General features: G+C 40.3%; 1 protein-coding gene across 1 annotated transcript in view; it reads right to left on the bottom strand.

Annotated features, from left to right (window-relative positions):
* Positions 1 to 15687, bottom strand: part of tln2b (talin 2b) — an 80310-nt gene that overhangs the window by 18136 nt on the left and 46487 nt on the right. Inside the window, exons 20-37 of the mRNA XM_079251172.1 lie at positions 13178 to 13344; positions 12203 to 12331; positions 11068 to 11181; positions 10795 to 10908; positions 10549 to 10683; positions 10240 to 10368; positions 8731 to 8833; positions 6971 to 7179; positions 6434 to 6553; positions 6081 to 6278; positions 5352 to 5491; positions 4752 to 4845; positions 4068 to 4157; positions 3832 to 3954; positions 3134 to 3277; positions 1801 to 1962; positions 1507 to 1647; positions 702 to 883 (exon numbers count right to left, since the gene is read on the bottom strand). Coding sequence (XP_079107298.1) covers positions 702 to 883; positions 1507 to 1647; positions 1801 to 1962; positions 3134 to 3277; positions 3832 to 3954; positions 4068 to 4157; positions 4752 to 4845; positions 5352 to 5491; positions 6081 to 6278; positions 6434 to 6553; positions 6971 to 7179; positions 8731 to 8833; positions 10240 to 10368; positions 10549 to 10683; positions 10795 to 10908; positions 11068 to 11181; positions 12203 to 12331; positions 13178 to 13344 — 2494 coding nt within the window. The remainder of the gene's footprint in view (positions 1 to 701; positions 884 to 1506; positions 1648 to 1800; positions 1963 to 3133; positions 3278 to 3831; positions 3955 to 4067; positions 4158 to 4751; positions 4846 to 5351; positions 5492 to 6080; positions 6279 to 6433; positions 6554 to 6970; positions 7180 to 8730; positions 8834 to 10239; positions 10369 to 10548; positions 10684 to 10794; positions 10909 to 11067; positions 11182 to 12202; positions 12332 to 13177; positions 13345 to 15687) is intronic.

Here is a 15687-nt window from a genome sequence, read left to right as displayed (position 1 = left end):
TAAAATGTTTTCATTTACTATGAAAAAAATATCATGCCTACACACCAAATATTAATCTATAACTCAGAGCCAATGAGTCAATGAGCGTACTACGAGCATCACAGGAAAATAGATCCAGCAGCCATTGATCTAATACAAGTGTTAAAAAAATCTACAATCCAGACTGTAGTATCATACAAGCTTACTCATTAACACATTTGTTTGAACTTTCTTGCCAGGAGCAGTGACTTCCTGGAGTTTTATCATTACCAAGAGGTTACCAGGCAACCGCCTGCTGACTCGCTTCACATTGTCAGCAATATATCATATAAAAAGTTATTCCCCAAATGCTGAACTATCCCTTTAAAATACTGGAAGTCAGAGTTAAATTTACTGATTTCTAGTTTATGTTTAAGCAGCTGTGGGAATGGTATACTTAATGATGACGGCAAGCGGAGTTCAATGTAGTGAAATATTTTTCAGATCCAGTCTCATCATCACCTCACTGCTCTATGGTGTTTACAGATCTATCCCAAAGCAGTGAGGATCTCAGTGTCTTTAAAATAAAGATGCAATTCACTGCTTAGCTGAACAGGCATCCAATAATAAGCCTTCCACTTTCAGAAACAATTTTACCTCCAACTGTGAGCACACCTTTTCAAACTGTGATTCAGGATATTCCCGCAGAGACAAGTGTGATTGGGAGCAAGATTTGCACAAACCTAATTGAGGTGATGAGGCTCTTGATGGAGTCAGAAACTGTCCTGGAGTGACCGGCTAGAATGGACCATGTTGGAGGATCTTTGGGGTTTAGGACCAGTGAGCGAGCGGTTTCTATAAGGTAGGTGGAGCTATCGAGCATGGAACGGGCTGAACGCACAATCGGCTCCTGGGCTGCTGAGCCCTGGGGAAAAGAAAAAATGAGTGTAGGTGAAACAACAGCTCTGTTAGCAGCTGAACAGCCGTGAGTTTTCCTTATTGGTCTGACTGACTTGTTAATATTCCCCGACTACCTTGGAGAGATCAAAGGTGCAATCAAAGGAGGGATGAGATTAGGATGGCAGCTTTACACAGACGTAGAAAGAAACACCTTTAGTCTTTATGATACGAGCCAAAACCTCTCTTGACAATTAGATTAACAAGCTAAAGATTAGAGCAGATGTGCTGAGAGAAAGTGCTGTTAAACACTGCCCTCCAACAGATTACACCCATAAAGCTTTAAAAAGACTGTGCAAGCACTGTTCTGCTGAGTTTAAAAAAAATAAAAATCCACATTAAAATCAGTTTAACATGAACAAATTGAAGTTTTGAGTTTTGTGAGTACAAACACAAAAAAAGTCAAACATTTGTCTAAAAAGCAGCTTTAAGAGCCTTTGATTGAGGAGAAAATCTGAATATTTCTTGGAACATATAACCTCATAAAAACATGTAATTCATTTGTACAACTGTTGGCAACTGGAAAAGATTACATAAAAACATTATCAAGGACATAGCACATTACAAACCAGGACTAAAAAAGATAAATACCTCATTACTGATCTGAGCTGGGATGCTCGCAAACTCGGGATTGTTGGCAAAGGTTGACAGGTTTTCTACAGCCTCGAGGAGTGGAGTTGTAGCAACACGGCACCTGTTTCTGTTCTCCTCAGAAAAATCCCCATCTAAAGCCTGAAATAAAACAGCATCACAAGAATAAATACTGGTCCATTTTCGCCTCACTGTTGAAAGTTAATGATTTATACATACACATCTGCAACTTCTCGCTTGGTAACAAATGGTAACAAATTTACACTCAACGTTTTGATCAGTTGGTGAGTTGACCTTGATGGTTTTGACGAGGTTGGCTGTGGTGTTGGCCACCTCTTTGGCTGACTGGACAAACTGCCTCCTAGCCACAGGGTTGGAGGTTTTAGAAGAAGCTAGGCGGCAGGCATTACAGAGAGCTGAGGTATGTTTGGCTACAATTGTTGCTGCAGACAAGACCTTATGGAAACAGACATACAGAAAACATCAAGAGAAAAAAGAACAGTTGAATGAACTCAGACATTTTTGCAAAGTTTTAGAGTGCCTTTTCCTGCTTGTGTACCTTTACCATTGGGGACCATAAGTTTAGCCTTTAACACTGTAAGGTTAAGTGTGACTCAACTTAGAGGAAAATCTAAAACTTACATTTTCCAGCAGAACATGGCATGGTAACAGTCTGATCAATTTTATTTATTTTCTTCACACTGATCTGCCAGTCGTTTTGATGTTGTAGCAGATCAGTGTGTAAAGACAGCTCCCTTTTAAATCCCACTCACACTGGAGGGAAAAAGCAGTTATCCATCCACATTGACTGCATTGTGTGAATGTGCCTTCTCCACAAAACCAAGGATATAGATCTTTGTCTGTTGTAAACATATACCAAAATTCTTCATTTTGATAGGATGCTTTGCCAACAGGATAAATAACCCAGAGCTGAGCTGTTTTAAGATGCTGTGCCAAGAAACCGAACCTTTCGAACAATAGAAATGGCAATACAATAGGACGTGGGCCATCAGCAAGCAGAACGGAAAACCTGTTTGATTCTGTCATTCACTACTTGTGTGCATCCAAAAAGCCATTTTTTGAGTAAATTATCCAAATATCAGCAGTGGCCTGGTTAAGCTATAGCATTTGGACAGTTTGCTGTGCAATGACATTCATATGTCATTAAATGTCATGACTACTCTCAGGAGCTTCAGACTATTTCCCGGACATCAAATATATTCTTTTTAAACATGATTATAGTTATTTTATTAGTGTTTTGAAATTTGCTTGCATCTTGTGGAGCTGACTGTTTTCCCATCAAGCACATTTGGTTTATGTAGACCAGACATGTCCAGCTTCAGTCTGCAGTCCTGCAGGTTTTAGATATTTCCTTGGTCCAAAACACTTGATTAACATCAAGTGGCTCTTCTCAGCACCTTGTTCTCAAATTTTGACCATACATGTTGTCTCATTAATCATCTAAAACCTGCAGGACGGTGATCTTCGATGAGAGACTTTAGACACCCCTGATGTAGAGCATCTTCAAAAGATGCTAAGTCCCCATTAAATGACAGTTTTATGTACAATCTCCACATACCAGGCAATCATCTTGTAAAGTTTTGGTGCTTCTGATGTGTTTTCTTACTTGTGACGGACTGCTGGCCGGGTCCACTAAATTCTGACAGGCCATCTGTATTGCTTGGTGAGCCCGTGCAAACTGAATGGGATCCACCAACCCTTCGTGACCTGACTGACTATTTGGATCAGAAACCCCTACGAGATAAGAAGCCTGGTGGGTAAAAACAAACACAGAGTTAAGTAATGTAGTAACAAACAAATGTAGTCTACAGACTGGCTGAAAATAAGTGCATTAAATAAATACATTAATAAGCAGTCTACATATAAATTCACTTTGATCACAGCGTGAAATAGTGTAACTTTTGAAGCGTGGATAAGCAGACGCTGTCTTTTTTCCTGAATAGACAGCTGAGTCTTGCTGGGAGATAAAGATGTTATTTTACAGCTTTAAAGGTGGATGTCTATAAAGCCTGGCTCACCCTGCCTTGCTATCATTGCTTCCTATGACAAGCATCCTAGTAGACACTAAATACCATTTATGAGAGGTTTCAACCCTGTCAAGATGTGTGAATTTCCCTTCTTGTAACATTTATAAAGCCATGGCAGCCATAAACAAGATTGAGAGTTTTTAAATGAAAAGCAATGTGATTAATTCTGAAAGAATTGTTAAAATGCGGTGAATAGAAAATAGGTGTCAAAGAAAACCTGATATGACAGAAGATTCAGGGTAAATCAGAGCATGTTAGTAAGACGCTGTGATCTCACCTGTCCTGCAGCCTCTGTCAGCCCACACAGAGCTTTGGATGCCAGACTCACACTCTCCCCAAAGGCTAGCACATCACCTGTCTTACAGTGCTGAGAAATACCCGCCATTGACTCTCCCAAGACCTGAGGGGTATGGAAATGGAGAAAATTAGTATGAATTAGATCTTCAACTGCCTGCTGTGTAAAACACCTTTGACAGTAATAGTATGCATTAGACTGATTTCGAAAGCCTGGACCTTTGAGTTCTCCATGACGCTCTCAATGCAGTCAAAGTAGGAGAGTTCGTTAACAGGTTCGTTGGGGTTTTCCAGGAGACCTCTGACAGCCTGCATACAAATAGAAATGACCAATTAACGTTGCAAATTTACCAGTCACTTAACTCTGATATCGGTTGCATTTTCAGTCTAAATGAGGCTGATTGGAATATGCTGTCATGCACAATCAAAGGTTGATTTAGAGTGACCAAGCACACAATTTAAAATAAATGAATCACTTGAAATATTAACTAAACATACCCAGATAGCAGACATAAATTCAGACTACTTATTGCACTGATGAATCAGTTAGAGCACTGGCAAGTCCCCTGCAGGCCACATGTGGTCCAGATGTCAGTTGTTGACCTGGGCGTGGATTACAGCAAGAACTTTGTGGGCCCGAAGTGACCCTTATATGGGAAACCTTCCTTATAACAGTTTCCTTGTGGATGACATGTGATGGTCATGTGGCTGAGTTTTGGCAGCCACACTCACATTAAGTCAACACCATTAGTCAAATCCAAATGTGGGCCAAACAGAGCTGCACATTTGGGCCAAACATTTTTAGCTATCTGGGTACAATGCAAAAAAATGCAGACTCATAGAAAAAACAAAACAAAACTGGCCTATGTGTGTGTGTGAGAAAGTGCATGTGAGGACATCCACCTCCAACTCCCTTAAGGCGTTGTCACACTCCTTTTGTCCTGCTGCTTGCTGGGTACAGAGTGTTATCAGCTGGTTAATACTCTCTGTCACCGCCCTGAAACACACAGCAGCCACACAAGCCTCTTTAGCTCTCACATGTGTCCTCTGCATGCAGGCACAGGCTGGGATCACTCATACACGCTTTTAGCTCCCCTAGTCAAGCATGGCAATGATGGCTTCTCACTGTGGTTGGATAACACTGTACGCAGGACTGTTGAGATTGTCTTGAGTTTGCGTTCAGCCTTGCTGAGCACAGACGAGCCCAAGCCAAGGCTTCCATCTTCCTAATTAGACAGAGAGAACTCAGTCAGGCCTAAAGCCCTGTGGGACCAGCTGCTTGGCTTCTTTCCACTACAGGGAGGATACATACTCCCTTTAGCAATGCCGAACAGACACATTGTAGGAGTGGCATAGAGATGTACTGAGGAAATGTTTTCTGCATCCATCAAACCTTGCTAATCAGGACCTGGATTCATATTTAGCAAAGAACAGCACTAGCAAATAGAGTGTGATAATGATCAAAAACAATACAAATCAGTTGCCATATTCATCTTTTCGTACCTTGCTGCAACAGCGAGAAGATTCTTTGCATTGGCTGCACCTGGGTCCACGGACAGAGACTTGGCGGCTAGGAGCAGCTTACTGGATGCCATGGAGATGTTCTTCAGATTACCAATTACCTGGATCTGGTCTTCCTTGCTCTGCACATACAAGTAATAAAAACAAAAACAAAATTTATATTACATAAACATCAATGGTATCTATCTATCTATCTATCTATCTATCTATCTATCTATCTATCTATCTATCTATCTATCTATCTATCTATCTATCTATCTATCTATCTATCTATCTATCTATCTATCTCTGTGTGTATATGTATGTATCAGCTATCTAGGACTATAGAATGTTTTACATCTGTCCCAAGCAGCTAGAATCTTCTCTTCTCATTCAGTAGGTCTTTTTAAGCCTGATTAAAGCCAGGGTGTCACATTACATCAACTTCAATCCCTGACTATCTTTCCAAATTAATGAGCAAAATAACCAGAACAAGAACATCACAAGATCTCATTACTTTTGACTCTATAAGAGCTCTAAGGGATAATCTATGTGCCGAAGTCAGTGAGAGGAAAAGGTCCAATTAAGAAATCGCTTTAATCACTTATTTCATAAAGTGACACAACGTTGCCCTCTGCATTCAAGGCATTTAGTGTACTAAACATCTTAAGGCTTTAGTTGATTATTTTCTGAGACAACTCTTAGGAGTTGTTGTGTGATCATGAAACCTACTTGGGTGTGTCCTGCCATCTCAATGCCAGCATCCAGGAACTCATCAAAGTCTTGGCTGAACTTCCCGGAGGCTGCAGCCAGCTGGCTGCTTGTTCCACGGGAGGAGTGGACGACCTCGCCTGCTGAGTGGTTGAGTTCAGCTGCTGTGTGGTTCAGATCAGCTTGGGCCTCCTGGAATGTCTTACTGCAGGGAGGGAGCTTCAAAGACAAGAGCTACAGTTAGGCTATACTGTATAAAATCAAAAGTGGCTAAATTAAAAAGAGCCTGTTAAGAAATTATCTTTGAATGTGCTTAAGAAAATTTACTATTTTCTATCACAATGATTGTGAAAAAAGATTGAAGAAGGACTCACAAAGTCCACTAACAGCTTCTTGCTGGCCTCTCCGATGCTCCTGAGGGCCATATCAACATCCTTCTGGCCTGGCAGGCAATTCACACAATTATTCAGGGAGTGTGACACCGCTTTGGCTACCTAAAACACAGCACAACATCTGTCAATGGATTTCCACTATGCATTCTAACAATGCGCTGCACAACAAAGCCTAAGAGCGAAGCCATATTTGGGAAAAAAAAACCCCTCTGAAATGCAAATGCAGCTCACAGCACTGTCACTAATTTCTGCTGCTGTCAGAGATATATGCCAAACAATATGTTTATCTCCTGAAGGGCTCCAGGAGAATGAACAGTTTTACTCCTGAGGAATATCAGGCGACAAAGACTCAGTGGAGAGAAAATAGCAACGCTTAGAGAAGATGATTGGTATGGAAAAGAGAAATGTTTACAAATCAGCAGAGGATGGCGAAAGGGACCAGAAAAGAACAATGTGATTACTATAGTACATTAATATGATTGCCTCCGGACATACAAATATTACTTGGACCTATGCTACCTGTGCCAGTCTCTGCTGACTCTCTGCATCTCCTGGGTGAACCAGAGCCTGATGAGCCTCATGGATCAGCATGGTCGAGCCTTCCATCACACACTGGGCTGAGTCCAGCATTGCAGCTGCAGCCTGAGGCTCCTTGGTGCTTGCTGCCACACCTCTGGCCGCTTGAGCCAATGTCCTCAAAGCTTGTGCTGTTTCTCTTGCAGCGACACCTGCAGAGAGGCAATCACATTTTCAAATAACAATAAATACATTTATTCTGAGAGATATTGATTAGAGAATGCCATGAGGTATTTTACTTTAGCACAAAAAGAGAATACACAAAAGTACAGATACAGCCTGATCAATTCATGTGCATTACTTACTAATTTAGCAATAATTACATGATTGGTAACCTGGTGTAACATATAACAAATATATAGGGAACACGAGGTTTCCATGATCCTTTGTTTAAAGTGGAACTATTACGTGCATTTCTGAGACCAGAAGGGCTGGGATTGATCGAGTTATTGTCACAAATCGCTTTATTTACTTCAGACCGACCCTCTCCGTAGGCTGTCAGATCAGCCTGTGGGCAAAACGAGTGGATTGAGACTCTTCCGCATTAAGCCCCGCCTCCCGCCACTGCACTACATTGGGAGCGCGCACCGCACCTGCTTTTGCCGTCATTGTAACATCTCATAAACAGAAGGATTAGGCTAATATGAACTCAATAAAAAAACAAAATACAATGTCAACACATAGCATACAACCCTACATGTTGGAACCTGAATCAGACCCTGAAAACGAAGTGGAAAACAGCAACCCACAGCAACGAATGCAGCAGGATGTCTCTCTTTGGTAAACTCACCAGCCATCGTTGGAAATAACTTTATCCGAAGTTTTCCACCCGCCTGATGTATTTGTACATGCCCTTGTTAACCAGTAGAAGATAACCAATCACCGAACCTTATTCCCCGGGACGTCACAAGGATTTCGAAGTCGAAAAAACTCTCTAAAACGTGTTTTTCGTTACCATGGAAACCGAACGGAGAGCCACTGGAACTCAAACTCAAACATGCGTTTAGGTGATAAAAAGCAGTGCTGTTCACATGTCTGATGAGGATTCAACACTGTAACACTGTAGAAAGCTCAGAAAACTCGAAATACCATAATAGCACCCCTTTAACATTATTTAAACGTCATTTAAACGTCATTAGTTTGTGTATACAATGCAAAATGTCATGTCACTCCTATATTTATGGTAACAATAAAAAAACTAGTCAAACCAACCTGCAGCAGTACTGCACTGTGACCAAAGTGGGAAAATGGAATGTCCTCATTGTTCAAATAAATGAGGTAGGAGAATTAATATCGGCCCACATGAGAGGTGCCCTTAAATTATTACACATAGAGCTGAGAAAAAAAAAGGAGCAAATTGTATCAAATTGCATTAACCAGCAGAGTGGAGCCATTTGCTGATGGAATGTTAAATCCAGTGAATAAAAAGATTAATGAGCAGCAAGCAGCACCCTGGATCACAGCATGAAGTAAAGCCTGGGAGCTTTCATTGCTGTAAATGCTGTTCTTTATTTGTCTTTATGTGAGATTCCCATATGAACGATAACTGACAGCCAAACAATCAAGCCATGCTGCATTCCAGGAGTTCAGTGTAAAGCTAAGCTGACAACACAAAAATAAAAGTAACAGTCAACACACATTAAATGTGTGTTATATCCGTAATATGTAACTTTAACATCTGTGACCTATATAAAATGCGTTACCTGTATAATGTTCATTGCCTTGTGCAGCACATGTCAGCAACTGTGCCATAGAGGAGCCTACTGCCTTAGATGTACTTCCCAAATCCTGAGCACACTTTTCCAGCTGCAAGAAGAACAAAATGATTTTACAGCATAAAGTGAATCACGTAAAGTTGGTACATTCTTGTTTAAAAGATTTCAAAGCCATCAGAATTTTTTATATTTCTGCATAAATATCACCGAAAGCGTAACTGACATTTAATGTTACTTCTACCAAATGTGCACGTATGAAGAGACCTTGCTTGAACAAAATAGACTAAATCATTACAAAGTGTCATTTTATTTTATTGAGGAAGAAGACTGAATGTTTAAATTATAACAATTTATTTTTAAAGGTAAAAGTATGTGTAAATTTGGGAATAGTTTGAGGGCAAAATTAGGAACAGGTAAAGGTATCAGTGGTTTAGTAAAAAAGGGAAGAAATCAGGAATTAATCAATGATACAGCTTTATTATGTAAGAGGAAATCAGATTACTGTCAGTGAAAAAAGCTCCACAGAGATTTTACCCTATAAGTCAACTACAATTCAGACTTTCTGGAAATGGAAGAAAATCATCTTTATAATCCCCGGGATCAAATGTTACTTCAAGAGCAATGTCCCAGATTGCAGACATGTTTGGCCAAATCTGGGCCACTTTGGTCTCTTATAGATCAGTTTCAGCGCTGACATGTTCATGTGAGCCAGGGAAGGACCAGATACCAGTTGGCTGCCTGACTTGACCAGGTGTTAATTGTTGGCCAGGGTGTGGATTATGGCAAGAATATTTTTAGGTCAGAGGTCGTTCCAATATGGGATGCCCACCTGGACATTGATTATGGCAATTTCCTTATGTGCTACTTGTGGGGGTCATGTAGCTGAGTTTTGGTGGTCACACTCACATATAGTGAAAACACTAAGTGAAGGACAAATTAGGGCCAAGCAGAAATGCACATTTGGGATATATTTGGAACAGATGCTTTTGCTTTCTGGGCTATGTGATTATTTATGAGCTCAAGGACTCTCTCTCATGCCTAATGTCAATGCATATGAGTTTACAACCAGGACATTTAAACACAGCAGTAGCCTATATGTGAGATGGTCTCATACAAAGAAGAACCCCTGTTCACTAAAACTAACAGAAAAGCAGAAGGCTGTTTAATAAAGATTATATACTACTCATAAAAAAGTTATAGATATTTAATTTTCAGTGGAAATTTACAGAAAATGGAAAAAGTCAAAACACTGATGTTATATCATGACTATAAAAGCATTCTGAGAGCTCAGACCTCTGCCAAGCAGCTTATTACCGCCCATATGTTACTTAAACTCTATGTTTGAATAGCATAAATCTATGTTATAGTCTTATATTTTTGCATTTTGTGAGTAGGTTATATGTTTTGTTTTGTGTATGTGTGTGAATGTTCACAAACTTTGAAACAGCATTGTTTAAACCAAGATATACATTTTTATAAACTTAGTTATCTACTGACCGTCTCCCCAGGAAGAGGTTTCAGTTGGCCATCAATCACAGACATCTTAGCATCCTGAAGCTCACTCTTAAGCGTCTGTACAGTCTTCAGGGCAGAATCAATCTCCAAAGGGCCACAAGCTTCATGTGCCTTCAAACAATACCCAGACACAAAATTTACAGAGATTCAGGACAGACAAGATACAACACTGTATATAACTTGCATGTCAAGACAAGATCAAAGAAGTGGACTTGCATAAAAGCATGCAAGCAGCAAAATTCCTGCAGTGGGATGAATGTTGTTATCTCTGACAATGTTGGGTATAGACACCTTCTGGGTGGCAGTCCTGAGCTCCGCCAGGCAGGTTGCTAAATTCTTGGCACACTGGCCCAGTTGCATAGCAGCAGCCTGGTCAGTCACAGTGGGAACTGCAGACTTCGCTGATGCTACCATCTTACTGCCAGGCTGAAAGACGGTGGCAGAAATGCAACAAAAAAACTCATAAGCTCTTGGTTTGTCTATATCTTTTGCTGAAATGTTAATTTCTCAGTGACTGTTTCAAGACAGCATACTTACCTGTAAGAAACTCTGGCTGGCCATGATGAGAGCGAGCTGAGGCCCGAGCTCCTCAGGCTGGGCCTGGCTACTCCTCATCCCTTGCACCAACTGGGGAATATTATCCGCAACTGCCTGAAATTACACACATCCATGAATTATTCTTTATTACTATGCTATCACAACAAAATAGGCAAGTACGACAGAAGCTAACAGATCTTTAATATTATAAATAAATCTTTGCAACATATAATAATTGCAACAGAGAACATGACAATGACTACATGATCCTACCTTGCAGCTGTGTACTAACTGCTGATGTGAGACAGTATTTTTGTTGGAAGCAGCAGCATTCTGTGCAGCTGCGATGGTCTGTGTTGCAGCAGCCGCTGCCTGCTTAGCTGCTAACTGTTCACAAGACAAAAACGGAGGCAATTTAGTCAAAAACAAGGAAAATGGTGTTTGGCAAAGATTTTCATTTCATGCTTTCTCTGTGCAGTATTACTGTACGTTTGATGCTCAGTCTGAGTTCTTATAAGAGTAAAAGGAGTCAGAGCCAAAATGTTTTGTAAGAGGATGGAATGATGATGGGATTGCATTGCTAAATCTTTATACCAAGAACACATCAGTATTTCTTCCTCCCCTTTTTTGTAAGAGTCTGCAGCTAAAAATATATTGTTTGCTCCTAATACTCTGTTCAAAATGTACTGTATGCATTGAGTGTATTCTGTTTAATGAGTCATAAACAATACTCAGTTTAAATCAAAATGTAAGAATATGCATAATACACAGCAACAGAAAGCAATTTTGTCTGGACACAGCAAAATGAAGGGGTATTAAAGGGCCTAAATGCTTCTGAGATAATTGTTACAAGAACACTTGGAGATTAATAACACTCTTCGTCACTGGCTTACTACTGTGCTGCTACCACGATGGAGGTGGCCATTAGCACCATTACTGTGACCATCTGATGCAAGGAGGCGGACTGAGATGCATGTCTGATAGCAGACTTATCCCAGCCCTGGGTAATGAATAGTTTATGTACCTGGGAAATTGAACATTGGGTGCTCAAGAGCAGAGAGGTGGTAGTCATTAGGGGCAAACTGATACTGAGGGCTAAACACAGATCTTTACACTCAGATAGTTCATTCACAGCACTAATGGGATTTACAGCTCACTGCAATGGGAAAGAGAAATAACACAGAAGATATAAAAAATGGTAGTATTTGATAAAATGACTGCACAGTTATCCAATCACTTTGTGATCTTCCCCACCATTATACAATGTCTAAATCACAGGGATTAGAAAACTCAAGAAAACGACGTGGGCGCGGCAAATCTGGTGATAAGGAGACACAAGATGAATGGTTATGTTTGGATTACGGTCAGCTATCATGAAGACATCAACATGCCGCCTGTTCTGACTCACCTCCAACCTGTTGACCAGCTTCTTCTTTATTGCGTTTTGAGCTGCTGCATTTGTGGCAACACGCAGCCCTTCAGCCGCCTCCCTCAACCTCTGCTGCTGGTCCTCATTTTCTGGGTAGGCGGCTGCCCCCTGAGGGCACATGAACACATATTAATGTACATGTACAAATGTGCACCGAAAGGCATGCACTGCTGTGACACAAACTGTACAAACAAAATACGGTGAAAGCAACCATATCGCAGCAACATAAGTTTAACACTTCTGGTTCTACTGTACACATTGTATGACGAATGCAAAGAGCCATTTAGCTCTGTCGGCTGTCTGACAGTTTCCAAGGAAACCGTCAGTGCCAGATCCTCACTTCCTCTTTGATAATGGCACGGATGTGGTGATTAATGTGTCACAGATCAAAAGCATCTTAACAAGCTATATGCAGTGTTTCCCTCGCGTGGGTATTTCACACTGATATTATCCTGCTCGACAGCACCAGGAGCTCATTAACAACCACTGATGCTGCACCCTTTTATTTTGGATGTGAAATTATGCTTCAGCTATTGCATATGGTAATGGAGATACTTTGTATTATTACAGGAAAGCATGCCTGTAAAGTTCTTTTAAAACCAAAACAAATCTAAAATAATACAAAAATACCACTACACTGTCACTGCTGTAGAAAATTAGAAAAAAATCAAAACAAAACAAAAAAACGAACCAAACCAAAAAAAAAAAAAAAAACCTGAAATACATTAACAACTGAAAAATAAAGATACAAATAGTTAAACTACTGATAAATGTATGATGTAAAGCATTATCTTGTGGTAACTAGTAATAGAAACAACTAAGAATAATGACGATGATTGATTTTTTAATGATGTTTTAATTTTCCTTGATTTTTCAATCACATAATTTTCATTTCAACTAGTTTATGTTAATAAATTTAAGGGAAGAGTGATGTACACCTCATCCCCCTCTGACCTTAGCAGCTTCCACCATCCGAGCTGTGGCATCAGCCAGAAGTTTGGCAGCAGCAAGTAATTTCTTGGAGTTGTCGACGTCAACTTCTGCTTCCGCATCTGACCTCATGGCATTGACCAAGTCAGAGGTGGCCTGAGCCAACACCCTGGCCTGACGCACCATCTCACCTGGACACACATAGAAGAAGATGGTGAGTAATCAAATCCAGATGTTCCAGACATCTGGCAGGCCCATGATACAGCTGAAAATCAGTTTATGATGCAAAGCTCTTTTCAGTTTTTCTACAATTGGCTTTCTTTTACAAAAAGAAACAACCAAAAAAAAAAAAAAAAAAAACCATTGATAAAGGAAATGGTGCTGAAAGAAGAAAACTTTATATAGTGAGGAATGTAAATGAAACTCAACAGACAACAAGTTGTGAATAAAATGCATCTGGGATTATGCCAGACAATGTGGGGAGCTGTGAAGATCCAGTTAAGGAAGAAGATTATCAAAAATTCCTTTTCCATTTCGATAATCAATGCTGTTTGAAAAGGATTATCACCTCAAAAGTTGTCACGATTTGGTGATGAAGGGCAGGGCTTGGGGTCTTGTTCTGGGCTGTGTTTTGACCATAGGCTGTATATAAAGAGATGGACGGAGTCTCCCATAGGTTTCTAAAGAGCTGAAGTGAAGCTCGCTGTTCCTACCATCGCCATCTTGGCAGAGGCATGCGTGTCGTCTCACCCAGAAAATACAAATATGGGCAAAGAAGTGGAGTTGAGAGGAGGGCTGTGAGCGTCATGGTGGGTGATTGGCATCGAGCGAACTCCGAGCTTTCTGTAGCTAAGAGCTAACCGAGCTAACCCGGAGATAATGGGAGCTAACCAACTAACGGAGGTAAGCGGGCTAAAGCTAAGTTACGTTGTTAACTGGTTAAAAACCACGGTTGTTCTACATTCTTCTGACTTGAAGCGTGAGGTGGGGTACCTGTCAATAAAAAGGACACGCCCCTAAATATGCCAAACTTCGAAATTTAAATTACTTTTAAATGGGCGAGTTAGAAAAAAATTCACTCCCCTCACAGTTGTCATGAAGGTAAACCTGACCTATTCATGGAAAATAGATTTTTGAACCAGGCTGTAAACGTGTTTATTTCCGCCATGAAGTTGGCCTTTTTAACATGGGAGTCTATGGAGATTTGCTCTGTTTTGCAGCCAGCCCCTAGTGGATGAAGGGAGAACTGCAGTTTTATGCACTTCCGCATAGGCTTCACTATTAACCGCCGAAGGCGCCATCCATCTTTCATATACAGTCTATGGTTTTGACCCTAGGCTTGCACAGGTTGTTAAAGTAGGGGGTGGGGTCTTCTGGGTCTCATGGACCCCCTTGGTCCGCCTCTGATCTTTGTGGGGGCCTGGTTTTACCTACGTCATCACTGATCACTATTTATTTCTTATTCTTTTCTCCCACATTTACTAACGCACATGCTGATCCAGCCATTGTGTTGTCCTGTGGTTTAATCACTAACTGCAGTTCTGTTTTCACATTTTCTTCTTTACATGGACGATGCTTTGTTGTTGCCATTAATGATTTTATTTCTCTCCAACTGTTAGTCTTTTTATAAGTTCTCCTGATAATAGTCAAGTACATTTTCTAGGGGATGTTGCAGGTAGTTTTCTGTTTCCTTTCAGCTGTAGCAGCTTGTCTGTTTTTTCTCAATTTAGATATAAACATCTCATATTGATGATTTCTATTTGCTGTTTCCTTGTCCATTTTTTTTCTCTCTCTAGTTTCTTTGGTTTCTTTGTGTTTACCCCCCCCCCCCCCCCCCCCCCCCCAACCCTTCTGTTGATACATAAATTCAGCAGTAACCAAATTAATAATAGAATAATAATTAAATCCCAAGGAATAATAGAAAAGCACATATAGAAAAGCAATACTTATCTTGGTGGTAATGGTGAAGGTTGTTTGAGAAACTCCTGTAAATGTCGTAACCTAGTATCATCATTGCCCTGTGCAGCACATTTTCACCTTTGTACTGTTATAGCTGAATGTTTCTAGTGATTCATCCTCTTTCACAGGAACAAAATCTTTGGTATATATGTAACATCTCCCCACATATATGCTATTAAAAAACTGTATTTCCCAAACACCCACCTTCAGCTCGAAATAACTCACCCAGATAAGTCTATAAAACGTGCTTTACAAACTACATGCCGTCGGGAATTAACGGTTATTCAGAGCTCATCAACGAATAATCACCTTGCATTGCTGAAGATTTCAAGGGTTTTGTTATATTCATTTATAGAGGATTGATGTTTTATCCTTTTTTAAACAATTGTCTGTCATGTGTTTCTTGTTAAATTTCAAAGGTTCCCTGATGCTGATTGAGACCAGACTGAGAACTCTGTAGTGGTTTTGGATGACATGTCTCCTACAACCCTTTAAGAATTGACTTGCTTTGAAAATGCTTCAGTCTCATGGCTCAAACCATAACAAATAACCTGAGCTTTGAACAAGTAGAGATG

The sequence above is a fragment of the Telmatherina bonti genome (assembly GCF_933228915.1).
Source record: "Telmatherina bonti genome assembly, chromosome: 2".
Lineage (NCBI taxonomy): Eukaryota > Metazoa > Chordata > Actinopteri > Atheriniformes > Telmatherinidae > Telmatherina > Telmatherina bonti.
The sequence above is the reverse complement of the archived record's forward strand: the minus strand, read 5'-3'. Positions and strand labels throughout refer to the sequence as shown.